At 37.7% G+C, this 24,515-nt stretch overlaps 1 protein-coding gene across 4 annotated transcripts in view; it reads right to left on the bottom strand.

The window, feature by feature from the left end:
- Window positions 1–8,533: 8,533 nt before the first annotated feature.
- Window positions 8,534–24,515, bottom strand: part of LOC130565717 (MAM domain-containing glycosylphosphatidylinositol anchor protein 2-like) — a 109,479-nt gene continuing 93,497 nt past the window's right edge. For 3 of the 4 annotated variants that reach the window (XM_057352739.1, XM_057352741.1, XM_057352740.1), the window contains 6 exons: window positions 21,470–21,490; window positions 20,041–20,196; window positions 18,962–19,123; window positions 16,483–16,616; window positions 15,632–15,731; window positions 8,534–15,146 (listed from right to left, as the gene is read on the bottom strand). In XM_057352739.1, the coding sequence (XP_057208722.1) occupies window positions 15,058–15,146; window positions 15,632–15,731; window positions 16,483–16,616; window positions 18,962–19,123; window positions 20,041–20,196; window positions 21,470–21,490 (662 nt within the window). In that variant the 3' untranslated portion in view covers window positions 8,534–15,057. The remainder of the gene's footprint in view (window positions 15,147–15,631; window positions 15,732–16,482; window positions 16,617–18,961; window positions 19,124–20,040; window positions 20,197–21,469; window positions 21,491–24,515) is intronic. The other variant, XR_008964405.1, reaches the window with a different exon arrangement.

Raw genomic sequence — 24,515 nt, 5'->3', positions numbered from 1 at the left:
TCAAAATAATAGAATTGCTTTATTTCTCTCTAGCAAAGTCATTCATGATTCAGATGCAATAATTTTACTCAACTGATCTTATAATTCTATAACACTTGTATTACCAAAACTGCAACTACAGTATATAGAAAGATCCACATCTACATCATCACATGAAGTTTAGAAGGAAAAGAAACGTAAAGGTTCTTTGGGTATATTAGAGACTGACCTTGGATAGAAACCATCTGCGGTTAACAGATCCGTCGACTTTCACCCGGACGAGACTCAGTGGGGCGTGTCCCATGACACAGATGTGCTGATGGATGAGTTCAGGTGTAAATAAAGAATAAAGGACACATCTGGACGGACGTGCCAGCGCTGGTCTCGCAGGGGACGGACTCACATCGCCATCTGGATCAGACTCTCGGTTCTGAACACACACGTGACTCATCTCTACACACACAAAAAGACATAAAATAACATCTAAACCTAAACGTTCAGTCATTCACAGGTGCACTATATATTAAAGTTAGAAAAGTGATCAGGCAAAACTACCTGTACTGAGAAACTTGTTGTACCAGTGATGTTAAACGAGTCTTTATTCCAGCACCGGTCACTCTCCAGCTGATTCTAATCAGACGGTTGATTGGCGCTGTATCATGGGAAATAATGAGTGAACGAATGTACATCGGATGTACACTCAAAATCAGAATGCATTGTGGGTAAAGAGTAGTGAAGGAATGCAGGGAACTCAGAATTCGGAGAACACTACAAAATGGCGGACACTTGCACTATAGGAGATAGGGGGAGAATTCAGACACAGCTCTAATCTTTACATATACAGCTAATCGCGTCTCCGTGTCGATGGCCTCTCAGTTAGCCTACCATTCAGAGAAATAAACTCTTCTAAATCATTGCCCAGTCCTTAAACATCTAAAACATAAACATTTGTTTAAAGATAAATGAACATTAAACATTGAGAAGTCTTTATTTTTACAGAAAAATATCAGCCTCATGCAAAGCATTCTGGGAACCATAAACAAATGATTAACAGTAAGTAATCTGCATCTATCATCGACTGGAACTGTTTTCTGACTTCAGAGTGTTTTATCTCCCTTTGGACGATCCGCTCGATAAGACACCCAAACGAGGAAGAGAGCGTGATAAAGACATACAGGAGAATCGACTCGGTCCCAGGTCGGCTAAACACAGATTTCGTCCTAGAGAGAAAATCTTTATGCTTTATGCTTCATGCTTTAACATGTCGATTTATGCAACAGAATGCATGTGTGCATGTACATTCTCAATCTCAACACACCGGGGGACCTTTACACGCACGTATAAGAGTCCATGAGTGAAAGCAATGGAATAAGAGATCTCAAACTGAGCTCAGATTTGCCATCAAAAGTCAATATTATTGAAGATCTAAATCTAAACTCAAACATCTGTCATCTAATTCAGTGGTTCCCAAACTGGGGGCCGTGGCCCCCTGGGGGGCCCCAAGATGGATCCAGGGGGCCACAGATTTTGTGGCATTTTATGAAATATAGAAATTTATCATAGATTTTATGCAATCAAACATCAGAAAAATGACACCACCAACCAAACGAATTGATGTTCCAGCATTCTATAACTGAATGTTTTTGGTTTAATTAAAATTCTAAGTTTAAGATTATACGTCTTTATATGGGGGGCCGCAAAGCGATACACTTAACACAAAGGGGGCCTTACAACGAAAAAGTTTGAGAACCACTGCTCTAATTGACCCAAATCCAGATCCACCTCCATACTTTTCTGTTTGTTTCTGTGAACATGGGGCCTTGGGCTCTACATGACCGCTCTGGAGGTTTAGCAAAGAGTCATCATTAGATCAATAAAACTGCCACTGAAAACACATCACCGCTCGTGCCCGGCCCATACAAGATAACATCTGTGTTCAGAATGTGAGCGTCTGCTGACGTCGACTATTAACAGTTTACCAACCAACAGTTGACTTTATCTGTCTCTGGTCATTGTCTTATCATCATCTAACACAATATCCCCGTCTCGTGTTATTATCAGAAAGATCTATGGCTTTCATAAAGCTTCCGTCTGCGTGTGTCCACGCGAAAGCCTCAATGACTATAAATCCGTGAAAATTTGTCGTTTACGTCGTCTGCGCTTCCAGAAAGCTCCTCCGGGGCAGAAAACTTTGCAGCCGTTGAACGCGTGATCAATGGAGAGATGTGTGTGGGACGGATCCATTCAAGCAGGAACACAAAGCCACGGCCGGCGGGAGACACTGAAATATGAACGAGTCGCTGCCGTAATTTCATTCTGGCCACTGAATTCAGCAAGACATTAAACAGAGTTAATGATGATCGATACAAGTGATTTTGCTGCACAAGCATCACGGCCAGTTATTTTTCACTTAGATTCAATTAAGCTCGAGTGCAGAACAAAATGCGACATTGATGCAATCTTCTTCTGAGAGTTTTGCTGAAGGAATATGCCTAGATTTGGTTTTCTCAATCAAATGTGATGTGCTGCTGAGAAGTTCTCATCGATGGTTTCGCCGAAGTAACTACAAAACCCTGATGATCAATAATAAAACAGCGCTTTAAATGAGTCATGATATGAGCAAAAATCCAACATTTGACAGATGCTTTGATCCAAAGCGACTTCAGGATATATATTTTCATCTGCATGTGCGTTCCCTGAGAATCTCGCAACGTTTGCATTGCTCTAATTGAACACATATCTGCACGATACGTCAACATATAAAAGAAAAAAGGAAGAAGAGCAGTTCTCCACGAATGGAGCTGTCTTCGTCGTCTTTCTCTGGATCACCACTGGACTCCTGCTCCAGTCCTCCTGTATTTCCCATTAACATCAACACATCATTGTGAACGGTGAAAGCGTGAGGTGTTTCAGAGTAATCCACAAGCCTCTTAGAAAGACTGTGCGTCCCACTGTGATAAACGGCACATTAGGAGCTCTGCCAATGCGAAAGCACTTCAGCAGGCATTTATAAGCGATGTGGAAAAGCAGATAACAACAGAAGATCTGCTGCTGGAGTCCTCGTGACCCGAAACCACAAACTTAAATTACAGCCGCAGGTTGGACACGTGTTGTCAAGCAGAGAGCACCTGAATCTCGCAATAAAATCTCTGTTCTTAAACAGAGCAACAGGTCACTTTAAAAATGTCAATTCTGTCTTTGAGACGAGAGCAGTTTTTTTGGTCAACTGTGGAGCTGCGCCAAAGTCTCGTGTGCATAATGTACAGTATGTGTGCAGTTTCTGTGTGCATGTAACACGGATAACAAACTGAATCTAGCAAAACACAGCCACCTATATATCTGAATGAATGATAGATTGTAACAAAATTGCAAGAACATTAATCAAAACTTACATAAAAATAACAAAATACTAAAAAAATTACAAAAGAACTTTTTATCTACAAAAATGTACTGTGCTCATGGTGCATGTATAATTTACGACATTATTGCCGAATTTGCAGAAATCGTACTGTACTGTAACACAATATGTTAAGTTATGTTGCAAAAAAACACGATATTATAAAATGTACAGGAATTATTTATCATGACCAGAATTTATAATAAAAACATTAATGCACCCTACTTCATTTTTGTGTCAGGTGTTTTGCACGCATTTAAAAAAAATGTACTTAAAAAATGGTGTGGCAAGTTTGTGCACTAGTTATTTTTTCAGTGCCGTAGATTGTAAACAGCAACAGTTTATTGTATAATGTATTAATATTTCTTGTTATGTTGTTTACAGTAGAGCAGATGTTATCAAAAGAGACATGCAATTTCAAGAGGTCATGTAACGAACACGCACGCACGCACACACACACCGATATTTATATATAAGGGAGGCAGCATATAGTATATAGTTTCCTGACAGCAAGTCCACAGTCTCTCTCTCTCTCCACTCTGGCCGAACAACACGAGTACCAGACAAGTGTGAAACGTAATTGGGCGGCTGCACATGGGAAGGGCTCAGAATAACTCTGTGTACGGCTGTCCGACTGCCACGACCTGCTGTGTCATGATTCCTCTGAACATCTCTCAAGGTTACCGGATGAGCACGTTACCAGCCTTTGAAATATCTTTGAAGTATTTCACAGTTAGTGCAAACGAGAAATTACGAATAAAAATATTCGGAAATCTCGTTCAAAAAAAGAATGTCAGCCCATTCATCTAATGCCTAATGGCATTTTAAAATGAATATTATTATGCATGTAGATAGCAGTAATGTTTTTTCCCCACTTCACTATAATGAGAATTTTAGTTAAAATACGATTGCAATGCGAACACATCTTAATAGTTAATTTATCATTTCTAAGCAAAACATAAAACCTCATCTGTGCTTGTTTTTCTGAAGGGCAGTCATGAAGCGCCTCCCTCTCCGTTCTCTTTCTCTCCAGTGTTAGTGTAACAGACGCCTTCAAGTCTTGACACCATAATTATACACTTTTCATATCGATTGTCTACATGCCTCTCCTGTACAACCCGATCCATATTTTCAGCGTCACGCAGCGTGAAGCTCCAGGTCATCCACACACGCAATTAAAAATTCACGCTTCACTGTTCAAGCACGTCGATACGGTAAAGAAAGCTTCAAAAGAAACTATTTGCTACAAGCTATTGGGTCAAATGTGAGCTAATCCATTGACCTCGTGCATCACAATTATTTCGCTGCACAGATGTAAACAAACAAGTAAAGATGTTTTTCAGAACTTTCTCTGGGGTCACTGGAATGAACCGGATGTAGGCCTACGATGAAATACAGCCGCAAGCAGCAATTCCAGGGCCAAACACAACACATGAGCGGTCTATGAGTCAAGCCAGAAGAAAAACTCAAAAGCTCATTAAACCATTTAATGGCGTTCTCAGTTGTGTAGAAGTATCAATTTAACATCATTCAAGAACTCATTTAAGAGCTTCAAGTCAATTTCAGCTACATGCATGTGTTATAGTCACTAGAAGTACATGCAAAGATCACGTCCACACCAGATGAGATCACTCAGATGCCGTGATGCAGTGAAATGAGACACACACAGTAACGCGTGACTGGAGAACCTGTTATGAGAATCAGTCGCAGGGAACAAGACGCAGGACAGCAGAACCTCACGTCTGTGCCGTCTGACTTCATCACACAGTTTGCACATGACTAAACTTCAGCTCGCTGTAAGTGCAATGCAAAAGAAAAAAGATAATGGCCATCGCCCTGTAGAAAACGCATGGACTAATGAGAGTCGGCTGTTTGGATGCGATAGAGGAAGTTTCATTTATAATCTATAACATAACATTTCATGTCCACCATCATCCAACTGGAAACATTTTAACCAGGGAATATGAACAAGGAATGTAACTATAAACAATGATAAAATTACACATCAATTATAATGTAAATGAAGCTCAAAATAAACAAGAAGGGAGCGGTGATCATCACATCACAGACTGTCACAGAGAGTCTCTCTTTAGGGGCTTTCGGACCGCAGGAACGATTTTGTGATTTGCCGGAAGTACCCACTTTTTGTTGTGTTCGCACCACAGGCCGGAAGTCTAAACCAGCAGGATAGGAATGACCCGTGACGTAAGCAAGCGCTGATTGGCTGAACTTCTTTTTAAAAACATTTTTATTGAGCATATTGGACATAATACAAATTGTAATAGTTTTGGTGACGTGTTGTGTTCTGCCAGTGGGATGTGCGCACTATTAAATCTGACTGGAATAAAACCAATAACAGATTACATAAACGGAATTTTGTAATGGTTCCTAATGTTTTTTTTTGTAATGGACACCATTACAATTTGTGTTGTTTGCTTTAACAGGGTGATGACTTGATGTGCTGGTTTTAACTGAAGAACAAAATTCAGATCACCGTGGAAGTGGATGTACCATATATTCAGGAATCTGAATAAGATCTCATTCACATCTCAATCGTTCCTTCAAGACTGCAATGAAATGACTAGAAGACTTGTTAAATTGTCCTGCATGTTTCCCTTGACAGAAATAAATCATTCAGTTCTCAACAACATCTCACATCGCACACGGATTATTCAAGAAACCAAATTCCGCAGAAACAGAAGTGAGAGATCTCAATACACTCATCTATAAAATACGTTGGGTTATTTCAACCCATTGTTGGGTCAAAATGAACAAACCCAACCGTTGGGTTGATTTAACCCAGAGAATGTTTATATTTAACCCAAAACTGTTCAATTTTTCCATTTTTTAACCCAACGATGGGTTGAAATAAGCATATAAACTCAACATTTCTTAACAAATTTGTCCTGTTCATAACAATCATTTTATACGTTGACAAAGAGTTAACTCTCAACCACCTCTTGTTTTTACTTCACCTAAGGATCAGCATGAGAAACCACTAAGACAAATTTGATCATTCTAGCAGTAAATACTATATTAATGACAACATTTTTGTTATTTAACAGATGAGGCTTCTATCAATTAAAACAAGTCAGTTGAATCAATTGCTCAAGGACACAGAGATGCAGTGCCGCTCCAGTGAAAGGGTTTAAAATACATCTAAACGAGTCATTTCAGCTCTGCGGATTTAATCCCATTTATGAAACAAAACCTATGCAAGACCTTCGAAATAAAATCAAAACAATGAGAGCCATCAATCCTCATGTTATTATAATGGACTGGAAGTGAGTGTATGAACAAATCTGTGACATTTGCTCAACACAGAGCAGAGAAAGAGAGAGAGAGAAATGTGATAAAGTTCAATGAGACTATAGAGCGGAGGACACACGCGGACACGTTAATGGACGTCTGAGGTTGAATTCAGTACAGATAAGAGATATTTAGATTGAGTCTAAAGGTGACGGAAGTCCTCGAGAGTTAAACTGAGCTTATGTGAGAGAGAGGAGCAACAAAACATTTCAAGGTTACATCACAAACATGAGAGACATTACAGAGTATGACTTTTATCTTTTTGTTACTCATTCTGTTTTAAAACCAGTACAGCCATTACACTTGCAAAAATACTTAACAGATGTTTACTTTATCCCACAAACATAATAAACAGAATATGATTAATATTTGTCATTTACCCGTGTCGCATTTATGAAATCACATGAAGTCAAAATTGTTGTTTGGCTTATGTTGAATATGAAAAACGTCCAGTCTCACGGCAGTTCGTGGCATAGACACGAAATTTGGAATCTATTAATTTGTGTTCTTGGACACGAATATCCTCATTGTCACTTAACACACTTCACCCTAAATTCACAGCCGCAAAGGCTATTTTTGCTAAAAAAACGCAAGTTTCACTATAGGTGGCAAAACAATGATAAATAGTTCCCCTGACCCCGCCCCTAAACCTAACGTCACAGGGTAAAGTCAAATCATACCAAAACAAAACATACCAATGAGATCGTAGGAGATAGGAATTCACACGAATGAGCCACCTTGCAAGATGGGTATAAAGTTCTATCAAATTGCGTGTTGATATATGTATTTAGGGCTGTCAAAAGATTAATCGCGATTAATCGCATCCAGAATAAAAGTTTGTGTTTACATAATATTTATCTGTTTACTGTGCATAGTAATTTTGTATTTATTAACACATACACATCCATGCATATATTTAAGAAAAATCTAAATATTAATAAACATTTATATATAATTTCAATTATTGGTAAATATAAATAAATACATGTAAATATTTCCTAAATATGTATACTTGTGTATGTGTTTGTATTTATAAATACAAAATTACTAAGCACAGCACATAGACATATGTTATGTAAACACAAACTTTTATTCTGGATGCGATTAATCGCGATTAATCTTTTGACAGCCCTAGTATTTATACATATGAAAGATACCTCGTATTAAAATACATTCGATGGAAAGTCGTGCTGACTGACACAAAAAAAGGGGGAAATTCGTGTCAGTAAACATGAATTAATAGATTACAATTCGTGACAATTCCCGTGAGACTGTGTTGAAAGGTCAGAGATTGGATTTTTAAAAAATATGATAATCTTTTTAAGTAAACATTGAAAACAGGTCCCACAGATCCAAACACCAGACAAGAGTTCATGAGACAGACAGACACACAGACAGGAAAATATTAGATCATGTTGTGAAAGTGTGTCTAAACATTTCCTTTGAATCTCTCTTTCTCTCTCTTACACACGCACGGCTGGACTGGCCTGCAGGCAGCAAGAGTCAGAAATCAAGAGCGTGCATCTCATAAAACAATGAAATCTCACCGTATCCGTATGCAGGACACAAAACATCATCACAAACATCTCTGCCGCCTCTGTGTATAAATCACAATCTTCCTTCTCGTCTCTGCGTTTCACTATAACGACATTAAAAACATCAGCAGGATTTAGTGTCAAAGTTTTTCTGTGACCGGTATCACAGCAGTACCTTGACATCAGCTGATCAAAACCGACTGCACTTTGATTTTTGTGTGACTTAAGCATCCAAACACGTTCTTGGGCCGCTGTACATAATTCATCCAGTAACACAGAAAGATTATGAAGTCACACAAATGTAAAATAGCTTTCTTTATTTTTCATCATTAGTTGCAAGAATGACACAAAATGGAGGATAAATCCAAAGAAATACAGTCATAAGAAACATTATTGGATACTGAGCTCAAATCAGAGTAGAATGACGATACAGAACTGTCTCCTGACATGCACATCCATGCGGTTTTGCTGAATAGATAGAACACACAGCGATTCTGTGAAATTAATTTTCATGAGAGTGTTTTGAGAGGTTGACCACTGCAGATGTGACAAAGTTGAGCTTATTGAAAATGTGCTGCGACACAATGCAGAGTTTAGAACATCCTCTACTGCATAATGCAAAGCAAAAACACACAAAAACAGTGATTTAATCAATGTCAAAAGGCCAGAACACAAACACTGCAAACATCAGCATTCCCCATCATGAACTGAAAGAGAAAACTGCAGAAATTTCACTAATGTTCAGCTGTAAAGTCTCTAATGCCACTCTGAGAATATAACATACACTTGTGTTGCATTATGAATTACATTCTGCTCGAGTTTGTTTGAATCCTTCTCTGTGTTTATGTGGTTACATTTCAGCCTCTGAACTTCCTTCAAGTTTCTTAAGTGTGCCGCATTAAAACACTCAGACATCTGTGTCTCTGAAGATGATAATGTGCTGACAAAAATATACAGCCGCGGAAAAAATTAAGAGACCATTCCAAATGTTAATTTAATCATCATTTCTAGATGTGTGGTCAGTCCAGTCCAGTGTCTGTTGAATTGCATCAAAATCAAATAAATATTTTTTGATCTTTTCATGTAGAAATATGAATGTTGTATTGCTTAAAAGTGAATCTGAACATATTTCACTGTAAAAAAAACAACCTGCTTGCCTTAAAATTTTTAGTTAATTCAACTTAAAAATATTAGTAACTCAACAAATATCTAGTTGACTTGACTGAACTCGTTGAGTTGATTAATATTTTTAAGTTGACTTAACTCAACATTTTAAGGCAACCAGGTTATTTTTTTTACTTTTCATTTTTTTAAGTTGAACCAATCTTTTTTTTTACAGTGTTTGAGGTCTTAAAAAAATACAGAGCAGCTCTTCTGTTATTTTCACCTGTTTCTCCAGTTTTCATTTTCTGCAAAGAAATGCAAATATTTTTATTTGAAATTTGGGAGATAAATTGTTCAAACAAAAATGATCATTTTATCTAAACGCATACCTATAAATAGTCAATTCAGAAAAAACAAAAAATAAATTTCAAATTAATCTTTTCCACAGCTGTATTTGTGAGATTCTGGGTTGAGCAGATGGTTGATTTCTTTTCTTTTCTGATCCGAGTCACAGTAAAATTTCTCAGAGACCGGTGACGGCAGAAGTTCAGAGATTTGTGTTTACGCTGTGATGTGACTGATTTCTGAATCACATCAGCGTGTGGCTTAAATTTAATGTGAATGTCCACCACAAAAAAAAGTGGGTGCCACACAACACTACGTTTAACATCAGTTCAACAGACTTTCTCAGCATTTTTTAAGCACATCAGGGCTGGGCAATATGACAAAAAATTCCTAATATTTGTCAGCCATTGACCATTTGTTAAATGTCTGAATCTTTGCAATGAAAATAAATCATATAAAAACACTAGAAATCTACTTAAAAAATAAACAAGCTATGATAGCCACACTATTACTAAACACAGTGACTGCAAGGAAGCCAAATGAAAAAGGTTTCTTAACAATATACCAACACCTCTGATAAATAGCAATATTAAGCACATATATACTGTATATTTTAAATATATTCTCATGCTCATGCTTAACATGGTCAACTTGTTAAAAACGACTTGGATGTATGACGTAGTATTTCTTTGCTTGATACACTCCCCCAGGACTCCAACTTGTTTCGGAAAGTTTTTTTTAAGTCTGGATCGCTGTTTCGTTACAAGGATCCTATTCCTTTAGTTGGGCAATTCTTCCGGAAAAGCACGCCCACAGCAAGGCGAAAGAAAGAGCCCGCCCACGCGCCAACCAACGAGCGATAATTAGACCCGCTTATCAAGATTGGCTGCGCTGCGTCAAGATTGGCTGCGCTGTGGGCCTGCAGCTGCAGCTTGTTACTCTTGCGATAGTAAGAGGTGTGTGTTTGTTTGTTAACGGCATTTCAATGATGGATGTTATATAAACGCTGGATATAACGCTGGATTTGGAGATCATTTGAAACTGATAGATGGCGCGGTCCCAGTGCTAAAAGAGGGCGGACATGAACCGCATGCGGTAAGTCAAACTAAGTCACATGTCTGTGTTTTGTTGGCAATTGGCGTGTATGTGCATAATGTAAAAAACACAAAGGGATTAATGCAATAATGTATTGTGTGCTCGTGCTGTAGTTCCGACCCCCTGCCTGCCTCCAGTAGCAATACTATTACATGCAATTATACTATGCAATACCACTGTATAGGTACTTAAGATTAGTATGAGATTTTCAAGAAAAGTACTAAAGACATCGTTAAATTGGTCCATCCGCTCATAGTGGCTCAACTGAATTTTTTTGAATCGACGAGAATGCTTTATGTGCGAAAAACAACTGTCATGCGCCATGTGGCGTTTGCCACACAAAGTCGTTATTTTGGTTTGTTTTTTGCACATAAAGTATTCTTGATGCTTCAAAAACATTCAGTTGAGCCACTATGAGCGGATGGACCAATTTAACAATGTCTTTAGTACTTTTCTGAACCTTGACAACAACTATAACCATGATGTCTACTGTATGAGGCCTGGAAATCTCTCGGATGTCCTTAAAATATCTTTATTTGTGCTCTGAAGACGCCGGGAGGTCTTAAAACATGTTGAACGTCATGTGGGTGAGTAAAAAATAACACAATTTTGATTCTGAGTTGAACTTTTCCTTTAAGTTAAAGACGAGGGACATTAGAAATGTGAAACTCAAACTGACATCAGATTAACATCATGGCCAAATACAACAACCATAATCCTCATCATAATATTGAAAAAGGGACAAAAAGGGATAAAGCCAAACGATAGGTTTGTTTCAACCCAAAACGGCAGGTTGTTTTAATCCGTTGTTGGGTCAAATATTAACAGTTTCTGGCTGAATTTTGACCCAACCATTTTTTAGAAGCTATGGATATATTGACATTATGATATATTGCCCAGCCCTGAATGACAAAATTGATTGTACATGGGAGTAAAAAGTGTTAAAATAATGAATGTCAACACGCAACAGAACAAGCGCTAAAATATAGGTTAGCACTTTAGTCATGATGATTTGTAGGGTTTGTCAGGATACAATGTGGATTATTGTAAGAGAAGCGTATTTTTCATTGTCACATGGCAGTAGAGAACATCTGTGAGAAATATGAGCGTCAATCATTCTACTCTGATTTCACATGTTTTTCCATCACCGTGTGCTGACCTATAGTACACTGCATATACCTGCACACATATACGTGACCTGTTCCAGTGAAAGCCATACTATAATGATCATCAGTGGGAAATTGTCTGCATGCTGCATCATTCAGCGTCCTGTAGCTTTAACCTCCCGCTGCTTCACTGAGAGGTCACAAATTGAAAGTTGTTTTTTTGGCCACCTGGAAGGAAATTGTACATTATTATCAGACACTTCATGACCGGCGGTTCTTAACCTCTCGCGTTCGGTCACCGATGAGAGAATAATACATGTTTATGAAACCACCACTGAAACACGTTTAGTTGCAATTTGGTAAAAAGAGGGTCATTCAGAGGCTTCAGACCCCGTCTTCATTAGCAACAACATAAAACTAGATGACTCTCTATATAATGAACAGTGTTGTGCACGCTGAAGACATATCTGTTGTGTTATGATCTCAGTATACAGACGTTCTGTTTCTGCAGATAATCTGCTCACTGTTATTTCCCAGACAGTATGAAATTATTTCATAGGCTGCAGAAATGAATTTCCTACTTCGTATTTTTGGCCTGTTTTCCAGTACAAATATCCAAAAATTCTTGAATCAAGATAAATTATTTAGAAAAAATAACCTGGAATTAAGTTTTACGTCTACCTCTACCTATCAAGTATACAGCATTTTTTACCATTTTAGTTTTTGTCTTGTTCAGCAGTACATATTTCTAAATATTCTGAAATCAAGATACATTTAGATATAGGTAATACATACTTTATACTTAAGAGTAGTTCTCTGAAAAAAGACATAAAAATTAAGTGAGTTTATGCTAAAAAAACGTGCACAAATATTTGCCAACAGGCTAAGAGAAATAAACTTGAAGTTAGTCTTAATTTCACATTTAATTTTAATTTAGCAGATTGCTTTCCATTTGTATTATCATAGTTTTACTGCAAATACTATGGTTCATTTGCAGTTACTTATCTAATTTACCCAAAAATCTAATATTCTGTCATTTATTTACGTTCATGTCATTTAAAACTGTATTTGACTCTTTCTTCAGTGGAACACAAAAGAAGATACTTTGAGAAATGTCTCTGTGATTTTGTGTCTAAACAAATATTTGCGCATGTTTTAAGCATAATTTTCATAACTTTTTGTTAAAACTACACTTAATATAAACAAAATTATTTTTCAGAAACCAAGAGTTAGGTCATTTTGCTTCTCAAGTAAACGTATGAGAATTTTCAGACATTTACTGGAAAACAAGACAAAAACACAAAGAAATTAATTTTGTGTGTTTTGTGTGCTATACATTATATTCTTTCTATAGATAAACAATGTCTCATCGTTGTAATAAATGACACAATTTATACAGAAATGTCAATTTAAAGCTGCAATTTGTAACTTTTGCCTCTCTATCATCATCACTAAAACAAAACTGCAGGTTACTCCTACAAGAAAACTACATTTATAACATAAGCCGTTGTGAATCGGTGTAAAGTAAGAGGACAGTTTTCAACACTGATTTTTTTATTGTACATTGAACATATTTTTGTTTATTACAGATTGCAGCTATAATATGAATAAAATCAAACTCGTGTTTGTTTGAAGTGTGACCTCAGCTGATTGGTTCACGTTAGCAGATGCTGAGATGCTACACACCCGTGATAAGTCCAGCGTGCACAACCTCGTGATGATGTCATGCAGGTGTAGACACAGTGTTTCATACACACACTTTCTATTCCGAAGATGAATTTCATTTACCCGGCTTCACAGAGGAATGGTCACAGACATGCTTTGTAAAAGAAAATCTGCATCGAATCCTTTTTGTGCTTCCTTGAATCATACAGAACACATGTCGTATAAATGTCAATGAACAGAGCCGCTTCACATACACAAGGTGTTCAATTACAAACCGCCGCAGCGTATTTCTGTCTGTTTTTGATATTTCAGCAATGCAAGGGAAACGACGAGAGAGATCGGTCGAACATTTCAACGTAAATAAGAAATAACGCGACACAGCTTGTCAAAACATTTTCATAACACAACGTACGTAAATCTTTTCTTTTCTTTCCGTTTGTTTTTTTACAACACCGCTATTAAAAACCGTCTGGTCGAGCGCTCAGGTAGACGACACCACAGTTTGTGTGTAAAAGCTGAAACACATTCTGGATAGAGTAATAAAATAGTCTTATAATTATGAATATTTGTTTTTTTCTCTCTCTCTGCATCGTTCGGTATCGTATATAAATGACAGGTGACTTCATGAACTGCAGTTCCGGGTCGATCTCATCTCTTACTTTCAAAACCTATTTGCTTTCCCTTATTGATTATCACTTGATTTTCTTTACAGAAGCGTCGAGATGGATTGCAGGCTCGGTGACGCTCGGCGGCCATTGACTCCCACGGCAGAATCCAGCCGGCATCACGCAGGTCCCAACATCGTCGATACGAGCCGCCTGTTCGCACGCGACCATCACGGTTGCGTCTTCCGTGTCCCAGCACTTGAGGGGCAATACAAACGCGTATAAAATAGCCCATAGATGATGTTAGAAACATGGATGTTTGATGGTCAGGTTCACAGATGGGTTTATAACCTGAAGGCACTTTTTTATAATGGCAGAAACTCTGGGACGGAAGGTGAACATTGACGCAGTCGCGGTCTGCTGCTGGGGAACGTGCGCACAGTGTGGTGAATGCAGGCTGCTACTCGTGTCGGGGTAAAAAGCAAAGTTTCATCAGCGTTTTATTTGCGTTTTGAAGCAAAAAATAAAACCAAATCAGACGTCGGTGTAAAAGTATACGAGAAGGAGCAGAGTGTGACATCCTTTTGTCGCCCGAAAAAGAAAACTGAATCCAAACAAAAGATCCGGTAACAGACAGGATGGAAGAAACTCGCTTCTTCTCAAGGAAATCTTTACAGTCGCATGTTGAAGTCGTCATTGTGCTTTTCAGACTGTTCTCGGGTCAGTGCTCAAACACTCGCTGCCGTTTCATCAGAGAAACCTTGGCAAATCTTTATTACTTTTCCGTGTTGGCTTGTTCTCGTGTCATGAATTTATTCCACGTCGATCCGGCGCTGCAGCTCTCGGCAGTCTGAATGCATGAATCTTTGGTGATCAAATTTTAAGGGACACGTCTCCAGTCTTTCCCATGTGGAACGTCACCTCTGACGAAAGAACAGGGTAAAAAATAGTGTGACGCACAATGGCCATATACTGAAGACTCTGTGTGGAGCTCTTCCTCTGATAGCTGTTAAAAAAAGAGAGAGATGTAAGATTCAACTCAGCTAGAGGATAGTATTTGTGTTATAGTTTGTCATATTTTCGGATGCACACGTCTCTATATTTGTGAAGTCAGTGAGTCTCTGGGAAACCTCAGGAAAGAGATCAATACTCAACATGGCTAACACATAAACATGATGGAAAAACCCTGCAGTATTTCTGCTTAAAGATGATAATCATTAAAAATGACTTCATGTCATGATTTCAATGGTAATTTTAATTCGGAATGAAAAAGATTTCACACTGAACACACACACTGAAAAAATATTTTTTAAAAAGCGTGTTTCTCTGTCACCATCACCCCCCCGTCAATTCCAGCCAATTACCCGCCTTCATTTCTGTTTTCGGGCTGTTTGTCGGTGTAATTACTGAGCTTTCCTGGACAAAATTGCGCTTGCTGGTGCGCACACAATTATGGGCCGGTTACCACGGAGACACATGTTTAATACATACGATTGGACGGAGGGTCGGGACACTCCCCCTCCACGAGAGAGACGTCATCCATGGCAATGTCGCCCTCGATCCCTGGACCACGAATTCCCTCGAAAATGATCTGAGTCCAAACAGACAAAAAAACAGTCCATATCATCACAAAAGTCACATGCACATCTTCACTTATTTATGCAATGTTAAAAATGATTGTTGAATATTTAACAGATATGATATGAACGGGTTTGCTTTTTTTAGGAAGCTGTTCCTTTAAGAACACAAACATAATGTAAATGCATTAAAGGGATAGTTCAGGAAACAATGAAAAGTCAAACCTGTCTGACTTTCCTTCTTCTGCAGAACACAAAAAAAGATATTTTGAACAATGTTGGTAACCAAACAACACTGAACCCCATTGACTTGCATTGTTTAGACACAAAATCACAGAGACATTTCTCGAAATATCTTCTTTTGTGTTCCACTGAAGAAAGAGTCAAATACATGAACGTAAATAAATGACAGAATATTCGATTTTTGCGTAAATTAGATAAGTTACCAGTTAAAGAAAAAATCACAAGTAACTGCAAACGAACCATAGTATTTGCAGTAAAACTATGATAATACAAATGGAAGGCAATCTGCTAAAAAACACACAGTTATGACACTTTTAATATGAAATACATGTTGGGACAGTGTGGGGCATATGGTGGACAAAGTGGGACATATGGCACAGTAAGGTGAACAGGTGTTTCTAAAAAATGGACCACAGTTACTTACCAATGAGCATTTAGAAGCTGCTTTATTCTATACATAAGAATATGAATAAAACACACGATTACAAACTGTATAAACACAGAGAAGCATAAGTGACACACCTGGAAAGTGGAAACTGGATGTATAGTAATTTTGGCTTGTCTCCAGCGCTCTCCCTGATTCCCGCTGAGGGACCACACTGGCCCCGCGTCTGAGCTCGACTGACCTTTCTGCTTCACAAAAGCATTCAGTGTACCTGTGAGACAAACACACTCAATCCATTCATTTACCAGTTAACCTCAGTGAAATCCAACACAAACACTCTCCTCCAAGAGCGAATTTAAAGGGACGGTTCACCCAAAAATGAAAATGTTGCCATCATTTACTCACCCTCGGGTTGTTCCAAATCTGTATACATTTCTTTGTTCTGATGAAGTGTTTGCTTTAGTACATTCTTCAAAATATCTTCATTTGTGTTCAACAGAACAAATCAATTTTTCCTACTATGGTAGTCAACGATGTCCAAGAACTGTTTGGTTGCAAGCATCGTTCCAAATATCAGAACAAAGAAATTTATACAGATTTGGAACAACTTGAGAGTGAGTAAATGATGACAGCATTTTCATTTTTGGGCTGTGAACCTATTAGCAAACATTAACTCGATCTGCTATTTCTATCATAATGCTCAAGAAACAGCTTAAAACCCATCTGTTCCACAACATATTTCATGCACACTGTATTAATTCATTTATTTAAAGCGTGCAATTCTCTAAACTACTGTTACGACTTTGTCAAACTTTTACAAGCTGAATCAGTCCGTTGCTCTCCTAGCTTGTGTAAGTTGCTTTGGATAAACGTGTCTGATAAAAAAGTCAACGTAACCAAGTCTGTGTAACACCAGGAAAGTCATTTTGTGGCGAAACAAAACTAAAAACCTTGCCTTAGAAGTATTCTGATTGTCAAAAGAGTTGAAAACATAATTTCATTACTTTCATTCATTTTAGTTGAACTGTCCCGTTACACTTTGACAAGAGCTGCGTCTCCAGGTCACATTTGTCTACCACATACGTCATCGAGGTTGTCTCATTTCAGTTAAAATAACATTATAAAATTAACATTTGTCTCTCTTAAAACATAATCTGTGTAATTTCATTCTTACCTTGAAATGTAACGGTTGCCTTTCTGAAATAAAACTTGAAATAATGACGTACGTGCCCAACAAACGCAGCCTTCGAATTGAGACGCAGCTATGGATTTATCTTACAAAGGCTGTAGACACTTGTCGTGGGAGATCTTGTCAAAGGAATAAAGAAACTAACAAATAAAGAAAACGTGTTTGTTTATTAGAATTTATTGATAAATAATGCATTTGCATTTTTATAATCGTACCACAACCTATAAACAGACTTTTAAAGCCACACAGTTTAATATGTACACATTTATTCCTAATCGTATCCCTAATAAAACGCTGAAAACGCCTCCATTACTATCTCTTGTCTCGTCACAATGATAATCGCGAATAACTACATGAAGCACATAAATGACATATTTTACATATAAAACAGCGGTTTGTAGTTTGCATCAGTGGATACTTCACTCAACATTTCTATTGTTACATTTTTTTTAAATATTGAATGTTTAGTTACTAAGTATCTTCTTTGATTTGATTGGTCACCACAACGGCTCTGTAAACAGTAAGTCCCGCCTTCTTACATTTGATTGGCCAATGGCCACCGACCTTATTTTGACATTGAGGTTCACTGCTAGACTGTTAAGGAAAAAAGTTTGCAAAACCAAAATACAGATAGGCTTTTAAGCATTTATTTCACAAATGTTTATACACACCACAGAATAAAATGGTGTGAGAAAATGGATGTGTGGCGTGAGAGCGTGAGAAAAGAGTCAATTGTCAATTGAGTCTCACGGCGAATGCGTGACAGTTGGCAGCCCTGTCTAGTTGGGTGTAATGTGAAAAACAAACAAACAAAAAATACTCAAAACAAGGTTATTTGTTTACTAAAATTAAAACTTTGAAAACACTTCTGTTTATTAAAACGGAGTAAAATTTTTGCCAACAAAAAAATGATTGGAAAAACTAAACGAAAAATGTAAATGTTACCTGAATAAGGCACTGAAATTGTAATAATAAACAAAATTAAAAACAAATTATTCTCATATAGCAACATAAAAAATAAACAAAGAAATAATAATATGAGAAGGGCATATAACAAAATTGCTAAAACGTTTACCAAAAAAATAGAAAAATAAAAGCTAAAAACTAAAAGTCTGCCTCAAAATATGCAGTACATCCCAAATAAAACAATAAAGCTGATGTTTGCCAAAGAACAAACATCAATAATTTTTTAACTTCTTTTCATAGACACATGAACTGCTTCACAGTAAATGTTTTTGATCTTTTATATTGATATCTTTTGCTTTAGTAGGATGGCAGGAAATAATACAATGAAATATTAAAAAACATGTATTGTGTACAAGACTTTCTACTATGTGGCTTTCTATCATTTTAATGGCCATTTTTAGGCACTTGACCAAAAAGAAAAACTGGTATCTGGATGGAAAAGTGCTGAAGTGAAGTCTCACCGATGTGTTTGCCATACATGTGATAGTAGAAAGTGAAGCAGTACACCGGTGGGTTGGTGATGCCGTGAGGGTTTTTGGGGGCGACGTTGAACGCTGGGCTCAAGAGACGTGCCGTGTCGCCCTCTTTACGGGGTCTGGATGTCTCGATGTACATGTAGAAACCTGTGAAGGAGACTAAAACGTAATACACGCCAGGGTAATAATTTAAAAACCAGCAAAGTGATATCCTACATCCGGCAGCGCATCAATAGTGCCAAAAGTGGCACATTACAGAATGAAACAGAAAATTAGTTTCATGTGTCATAACAGAACGTTAAAAAACTTTTTCCAAGATACGGAGAGTGATGTCATTAGAAAAGGAAAGTTGCTACATTTTACTTTTCCTAAAAGCACCCATCAATGCAAAACCTTCGGAAAGATCTTAAAATAAAGGCTTCATTTTTTCCTCTTGATTTTTGGGGTGCACCGCATGAATTCTCTCCTGCAAGAAAGCAAACCTCGGCACAGGAGCGTGAGCTCATTGAACGGTTGCCTGTGAAAATCCAACAGAATTCCTCCTCTTGAATTTGATCACGGATAATTAAACTCTCTGTAGGACTCTTGACGGTAATGAAACGGCCGACGGTCAGACGGCATTAAGATGATTAAAGCCAATGTATTATTTACACGAGCGGCTCTCCCACAGAGGACAAGATAACCGGCCTTCCATCCCTCCGGAGTTTCTCCTCGCTATCAAAGCTTCTTTGTGCACGTGTCAATGAAACGGAGGCCGTGCGGCACATCCTGGTTCTTTACACGCACCATCGCCTGCCGGGGGGGTATAGTCTCAATTTGGGAACAGACAAGCTCATTTGCCAAACTTCATCCGAGTGAAATTGCTCAGAGCGGTAATTGGAACCCGGGCGGATGTGAATGCAATTTAAGATACGCTTGGAAATCAACATGAGGATTAGAAGTTGCTCGGTGGCAATATTCCAGAACTTTCCATCCGGGAACAGTGCGGAGATAAACCTCTTATGACAAAATGATGATTTTATAATGGGGTGGGGTCGTCGGGCTGACGGGTACCAGACACCTACCCTGCTTAGATCCGCTGCGGTCTCCGCCGGGCCCCGTGTTCGGAGTGTATTTAGTGTCACGGGTGGCTGCGCTGTGTCTCGTCCAATCAAAGTCGTCGTTCTTGTCCTGGGTGAACATGCAGATGAGATCCTCTTCAAAACTACAATGAAACTCCCCTGAGAGACACAAGAGAGACGATAATTAAAGGAATTAAAGAAACCCAAAAAGGATTTCTGTCATCATTTGCTCTTGTGACACAAAGATGTTAGAGTCTCCATACAACAAAACCGAAAGCTGACGAATGCTTTCAAGCTTAAAAAGGACAAAAAAAAATTAAATGTCAGGGCGTTTCTAATTATGTAAAACAGTGACAAAAGTCAATCAGATTCGAAACAACACGAGCAAATAACGACAGAATATTCATGATTTCTTCAACACAAACCAATGACAAACAAAATCTCGTGTCAGATTTTTGAACCCTCGTCTGATGACTGATACGGTGTAAAGCCATTAACATTCAGCAGGTGTTGTTTGTTGATAAATATTCATTGATTTTATTAAAATCTGAAGAAGCCGAGCGCCGTGACCTTCGCATCACGAGCCTCTCAAGTGTTTGGAGTAAGTGGGATTTATGGGCGTCAGAGGGCCGCTGCCTCTCGACTCCTGAACTCGCTGCACGCATGAGAATTTAAATGGAGGTTTTACCCCGGCGGCCCAGCTAATGCCACTTCAACCGCGAGAGCTCGGGAGCTCATCAGTAATGATGGGAAAGAGAGGAAGGACAGAAGAGGCATCTGCGCTGCCACAACATCTCGCGATATCAAACAATATACTGTCATACCAAACCACAGGATGTTTTTTTAAAAGCCTAATAAATGTCAAATTGATAGCTTTCAATTCTACTTCAATGTTGAATGTTTACACAATGGTTACAAGCTCTCTAATCCAGTGGTTCTCCATTTTTTTCATCGTAAGGCCCTCTTTGTGTAAAGTGCATCGCTTTGCGGCCCCCCCCAAATAAAAACTTATAATCTTAAACGCTAAACATATTCAGTTATACAATGCTAGAACATCAATTCTTTGCTTGGTGGTCTTATATGTTTTATTGCCTAAAATGTATGATCAATTTCTACATTTCATAAAATGCCACAAAATCTGTGGCCCCCTCTGGATTCATCTTGGAGGCAGCGACCCCCAGTTTGAGAATCAATGCTACTTGTAATTTGTTGGCCAATAAAAGCTAAATTAAAGATGACTTTGAAAATAGAAATCGTGTTAATACCGCCATCGTGAATTCTTTTGGCCACGATAACCATAAAGAACAGTGAGCCCTATGATGTTTTATATGTCTATTTGAGAAGATGAAGAAAATACACCAACCAACAATTAACCAAACAAACTAATGAGAGAGAGAGAGAGTGTGTAGAGTAGAGGTAAATAAATACTTACTCAGATGTGGGTTGATGGGAGCTGTAATGAGAAAAGATAAAAACGTTTATTAAACACGGAAACAGGTCAAATTTACATTTTTATTTGTTAGTAAACAATCATAAGTTCAAACCCATTTAGATAAAATTGAACTGTTTTTGTTACTGTACCTTTAAACTTCTAGACATAAATTGTGATTGGCTATTTTGAGCAACACTGTGTGTAAAGACAGAAAAAAGCTGCATTTACGCTTCTGCTGTATATCTTTATAGTAACTTTTATAGTCTTGTTCTCAATGAAGTCAGGTTTATACTGTACATCAAAAGAAGATCATGTTTTCCATCATCAGATCCGTTTAAGATCAATAGATCAGATTTATTCAGTCTGACATCTTTAACTGTGATCAGAAGAAAACGTCAAAACACAAACGACCAAAGGAACACGATCCAAAACGCTTTTAGTCTCCACAAATCCCAGCGCGTCATGCCAAACCAAATCCCCGAAACTCAAATTAACCGTCGCGATTATATTCCGAAACAGAACTGACCGCCATCTTTAAGTGGAACACGAAGTCATACCGTCAACACGAGGATGTGATGTAATTTCAAGAAATGTTGCTTTTCAAATTAACGTGTTTTAGGAACTGATGTAAGAAGATGATCCGGCTGATCGTAAACAAGAGCACAGCATCAAATGTTGTGAGACGCTGCCGTTTCCGTCTCATTTCTGCTGCTGTTCAAGTTGTGCTTTAGAAATGGAGCAGCGAACGAATAAAACAACTGTGTTTCATCAGAGATCGGAAACTCACATGTCTAACATTTATTTAAAAAGCCAATTTTGTATCCAAATGTAAAATGTCAAACTGTACATAACTCTTCTCATTCCATCACAGGTTCACTGCTCAACATACTGTCGCAAGCGAGAAAACAAGAACACTCCCTCCATAGACAACACGGTGAAGGTCAAGGGAAAGTAACAGCGCCATTCATCTTTTTCTCACGTGGAAAAAAAACACTCTCAACTGCCGGGAAGGCGCATGAGCATTTCAATCATTGATTTCTGTCACGCTGAATAGATGCTGCGCATCCGCTTAACCACCAAACTGAGTTACTGCCGAGTGATTCACGTAACGCTGTGTGTTCTGAAAGAATTGATTTTAACACACTCCATTTACTCCACTAATCTCCAATCAGCTCGAAGCAAATGTGTCCAACAACACTGGATCAGAAACAAGCTTTTTTAGCCATTTCTACATGCTTGTTTAAGCATACGTCACCATATACTGTATTAGGACAGTCTCTGTACTTTCATAAAAGTGCTATGAATTTAAATTCGTTTTTTTCACAATGCCAACGCCAATCTTCGAAAATCTACAATAATACCATTTACTTATTATTTTTATGTTTTAAATATGTTTTTCTATACGGTTTTCCAGTAACGCTGTACAAATGTTTGTTGTATTTCTAAACATCAGTTAATGCATCAGCTAACATGAACTAACAATACAATACTAGAAAATAATACTTTTACAGCATTTATTAATCTTGGTCCATGTTTATTTAGTAATACACTTAAAATCAAAAGTTGTAACCTAACATTAGTTAATGTTAAATGTACTTACAAGAACAATTGTATTGGCATTAACAAAACAAAACAAAGATAAATAAATGTTAAAATACTACATTGTTCATTGTTAGTTCATGTTAGTCAACGCAATGAAAGAATTTTCATGTTTGGATGCTTTTTTGAAACATTTATATTATTGTGCGATAGATGTTTAGCTGAAACTCTTTACAACTGACCCTTAAAGCTCTCTGTTTAGTTTCATTATTGGCGGATGAATATTGTGGTATCACCGTATCACAATATCACCGTCTGATGGAAAACCTGATTTCATCGCGGCAAAGGGCAGATTACAATCAGATTACCTCACATCGACAGCTAAAAGCTTTCAGATAAAGAACAAATTTATCGTGAAGGTGGATTTAGTCGACCGATTTAAAAGGCTCATGCTGTGTACATTTATGAGAAAGCTTTAGTGTTTGGTGACACAAAACCATAAACGGCATGAGTCACTTCACAGAGAGCAAGTATTTGAGCCTTTCAGACAAATGCCAAATGATGTGTTGACTTCTAAAATCATTTCCCTAATTCTGAAACTCACAAATCAAAGAGAGAAACTGAGAAAGGTTTGCTCGTCTCTGTTTTCGAGTTGGATTTGTGCAGATGCTTTGATAGCAGATGAGAGGGAAAAATTGAACGGGTGACTGAAAATCTTCATTGTAAAACATGAGCCCGATCAGAAGTCTACATACGACAGTATATCAGATAAACATCTTTGGTAAAGCAGAATTTCATTAATGCGACCGGCACAAACTCTTTAAATGCTGTAAAATAAAATTACGGGTCGCGTAGACTCAATTAAACAACATCCTGCCCATTTCAATATATTTCAGAAATAAATGAACAAGCTTCTTATGTAATGCAAACAGAAAACATTTTCTTCACTGAATATCCTGTACTGTGATATTAAAAGCATTTTTTTTAAACATTTTTTTGCTCCAAATCATTCAAATCTCGATCCCGTCTTAGGTCACACAACTTTATTTGACTTTGTTGAATAACCACTCACAACGCCTCAAACGCTGTCCACCCTCAAAGACAAAGAAAAACCAGACTCCTGCAAATGACTGTCAGTTCTGTTACTTTGAGACTTCTGTGTATAAATGACTGTCTACATCATTTACATGTGAAATATTACATCATCATTCACAGCGTTTGCTGAAATGAACTTGGGCATTGCATCATAAAATCTCTTTATTCTTTGTGAGCAACAGAACGGCTGAATTATTAATGATTGTAGAAACAATTCAACTAATAATCCAAACAAACAGAAGAACTCACAAATCCTGAACTAATGGATCTCAACACTGAAGTATCATAAGGTAACAAAAAAATAGTCTATGATAGACGATGTAATATTAAGCGGGATTCAGTGTTTGTTTCATTATTATAGATCTATTCGGTTGAAGTGATGTGAGTTACGCAGCAGGAGTAACCCAGAAAG

The sequence above is a fragment of the Triplophysa rosa genome, linkage group LG15, assembly GCF_024868665.1.
Source record: "Triplophysa rosa linkage group LG15, Trosa_1v2, whole genome shotgun sequence".
In the NCBI taxonomy this organism is placed as follows: Eukaryota; Metazoa; Chordata; class Actinopteri; order Cypriniformes; family Nemacheilidae; genus Triplophysa; species Triplophysa rosa.
Note: the sequence above shows the minus strand (reverse complement) of the source record. Positions and strands in the feature narration are given on the sequence as shown.